The 3,395-nt window shown below is 26.6% G+C and overlaps 1 protein-coding gene across 1 annotated transcript in view; it reads left to right on the top strand.

Moving 5' to 3' along the window:
- Positions 1–617: 617 nt before the first annotated feature.
- LOC105567835 (cytochrome P450 4C1-like) overlaps positions 618–3,395 on the top strand; it is a 15,507-nt gene continuing 12,729 nt past the window's right edge. Inside the window, exons 1-5 of the mRNA XM_012023042.1 lie at positions 618–921; positions 1,910–2,003; positions 2,805–2,907; positions 3,074–3,179; positions 3,270–3,376. Of these exons, the coding sequence (XP_011878432.1) occupies positions 834–921; positions 1,910–2,003; positions 2,805–2,907; positions 3,074–3,179; positions 3,270–3,376 (498 nt within the window). The 5' untranslated portion in view covers positions 618–833. The remainder of the gene's footprint in view (positions 922–1,909; positions 2,004–2,804; positions 2,908–3,073; positions 3,180–3,269; positions 3,377–3,395) is intronic.

The following is a 3,395-nucleotide window of genomic DNA, read 5'->3' as shown; positions in this document are numbered from 1 at the left end:
GTTTGTGTGTGGTTTTAGAAAGTACTAAGGAGTCCAACACAAAATCTTGGAAAAGGTTATCTATACAGTTTTCTTAAACCTTGGTTAGGAACTGGTCTGCTCACTAGCGAAGGTATATACTTAACATAATTTTCAATCTTAACGTGCAATATTCTATGTAGTTTTTATAAAAGACAGCATTTTTGTTTATTGGTATTTATACAATATACATAATCATAATACATAAAACTATGTCTACATATGCCTATACATATATACAGAGTGTTAATAAATCATTGCATTGGCGGTATACAGTCGGATAGCTCGCGAAAATCTAAGAAAAATGCCATTTGTTACAAGTCCGTTGGGCTCGCGCGCTGATTGACCCAAATTATTAATTTTCAATAATTAATTACTCGGAATGTAATGATCGGATCGACTTGTAACAAACGGCATTTTTCTTAGATTTTTGCGCGCTATCCGACGGTATATCGTCAATGCGATGATTTATTAACACCCTGTATACATATATGTAAACAATTATGAAAAAGTTTAATAATCATTGATTTGCAAATTAGCTACAATTATTACTGCATTTGAAAATATACATATACTGCAAAAAATAATATTTATAAATTAGGCTTTAGTAAAAATAACATTGCTGCAAACATTTGTGTTAAATAGATTGAGATAGTTTACAAGGCACATGATGCTATTAAGTACACTTAGAAATATAGAATTTTATTTGTGTTACAGGATTAAAATGGCGAAATAGGCGAAAGATATTAACACCTGCATTTCATTTTGCAATATTGAAAGAATTTGTTGACGTCTTTATAGAAGAAAGCAATCGCATGACACAATTTTTAAAAGATGTCAATAATTCAAATATCGATGATTTGACAAACTTTATCAGTCATCATACGTTGAACGCAATATGCGGTAAATATACATATACATTCATGACAGCAAATATAGCAAAGTTCTAGCATAAAAATCAATTGATTAAGTATTTGTTACATGAGAAGAATTACATAATAATAAATATATAATTACTTGTATAATAAAAACACAAACTCTGTTAATTTTAAAAAAGTTTTAAGTATTATATCGCCAGTGCTTAATTAACAGTAAGGTTGAATCATCCGACACAACTGGCTACAGGAAATCTTCCTTTATTCAAAACATGACGTTTCGGGTTTTGGCCCTTTTCAAGTGTATTACAATATATATGTATAGTCGGCGTATAGCATGTGGTCAAATGCTATTGGGCCCACTGGACAGAAAAAAGACAGTCTGGATATTACCTTGTTACTCATCAATCCAATCAGTGACGAGTGTAAATATAAATAAATTAAATAGGTAAAAAAAATAATAAATTGTTGTGTACAATAAGTTAAAAACGATTAAACGTATCACTAAATTAAAATGTTGTAGAGTGTGTTCGATTAAAACAATGTACGTGAATTATGATAAAATTAATTAAGTAATCGCATCAATCGCAGATTAAAACAGTTAAGACACCAGAACAATAATGAACAAAAACGTACTCCAATTGATCCTAGAATGTGCATCACCATCCCATATATTGGCAAACTGATTGTCACTGATTGGATTGATGAGTAACAAGGTAATATCCAGACTGTCTTTTTTCTGTCCAGTGGGCCCAATAGCATTTGACCACATGCTATACGCCGACTATACATATATTGTAATACACTTGAAAAGGGCCTAAACCCATGGTCGAAACGTCTGTTAATTTTATCCAATCTTGAAATTACAAAACTATCTATATTAAAAAAAGATTTCGAAACTTCTGAAAGGATGTTTGTATCAAAAATCTTAAAATCTTAAAATCTTAAACATTGAAAATTAAAATAATATCTTAAGATTATAAGCGTTTATGTAAATTTTACAAATATGTTTCCAGAAACAGCAATGGGAACTTTAATGCAAAATATGGGTGAATTCCAGCAACGGTATCGTCAAGCAATTCATGAAATGGGTAATATTGTGCCTTATAGGTAAATATAATGTACACTTTTCCTTTTCTCATTATTTTACTTAGAAATATTTACTTAGAAATATTTTTTTCATTATAATTGCTTTCATTGTTTGTGATGCGGTATGTAAGCAATTTTCTTTGTCAGTTTATCAACTTATTACATTTATTTTGCAATTATGTCTTTTATATTTTTTCGTATGTAAAATAATATTTCTAAGTAAAATCTGATCTTGTATTCAATACTTTTTACGAACAATTATTAAGGAAGAAAGAGAGAATAGAGACAGATATATATTAAAGACAATTTTAAAAAGATAATTTTATGTAAGTTTGTTTTATTTTTAATCTTTTATAATTTTCGTAGAAAAGCTATATGAAAGTTAAAGAAGAAAATTAAATAAATACTAAACATTAATGTTAGATAAGCTGTAAAAATTAATAAAATCATCAGGATAACTTTTAATCATTTAAAAAATGATAAATACAGATTTCATACTTGTTTATGCATTTTAAAAATTAAAAAATGATCGTAAACACTACGCAATTTATATTTGGATCAATATTTTAATTTTAAATATATTTAAAGTAATATAAAGTATTTCAACATTAACTATATAATTTTTTAAAGATTTTATCAAATAAGTTAGGAACACATGTATAACACATTATATTATATTATTAGATTTGAATTAAATATTAAAAAATAAAAATAAAGTTGTAATATTAAAAAAATGGTATAATTTGCAAAATTATATAAACATAGAGATTTAAAAAACTAATACTTCAATTGATTCATCTTTTATAATTATAATATGTTCAGGGTACTAAGACCGTGGTTTCATCCTGATATAATATTTGCTCTAACGCCAATGGGTAAAAAGCATGCTAAAAATTTAAAAATATTGCATAGATTTACTGAAAAAGTAAGTAAAAATTTTTTTATTTAGAATTGTGAAAATATATTTCTAGTCTAAAATAAAATTTATATAAATATAATATAATTTGTACATATGTAAAATGTTCGTAACATGTATTAGAACAGTGTAATAACATATATAGGAAAGAAATATATGTATATGTATGTTGTAGATTATTGCCGAAAGAAAACAATATCATGAAAATACTGGTGAACGTTACTTGAAGTTTTTACAAGATACGGATGAGAAAGAAACAGAGGAGAAGGACACAATAGAAAGTATGTATATATGTATATAAAATACTCAATCTTTATACTATCAAATTAATAATCTTAATATTAGTTCCTAATCTATTGTATTTATTTAAGTTAAGAAAAAACGACTAGCTATGTTGGATCTTTTGATAGCGGCAGCTCACAATAACGAAATTAATGATTCTGATATCAGAGAAGAAGTTGATACCTTCATGTTCGAAGTAAGTATTGGATTTTGTT

The sequence above is a fragment of the Vollenhovia emeryi genome, unplaced genomic scaffold (genome assembly GCF_000949405.1).
Source record: "Vollenhovia emeryi isolate VEMERY1.0 unplaced genomic scaffold, V.emery_V1.0 DF939134.1, whole genome shotgun sequence".
Taxonomy (NCBI): Eukaryota; Metazoa; Arthropoda; class Insecta; order Hymenoptera; family Formicidae; genus Vollenhovia; species Vollenhovia emeryi.
Note: the sequence above shows the minus strand (reverse complement) of the source record. Positions and strands in the feature narration are given on the sequence as shown.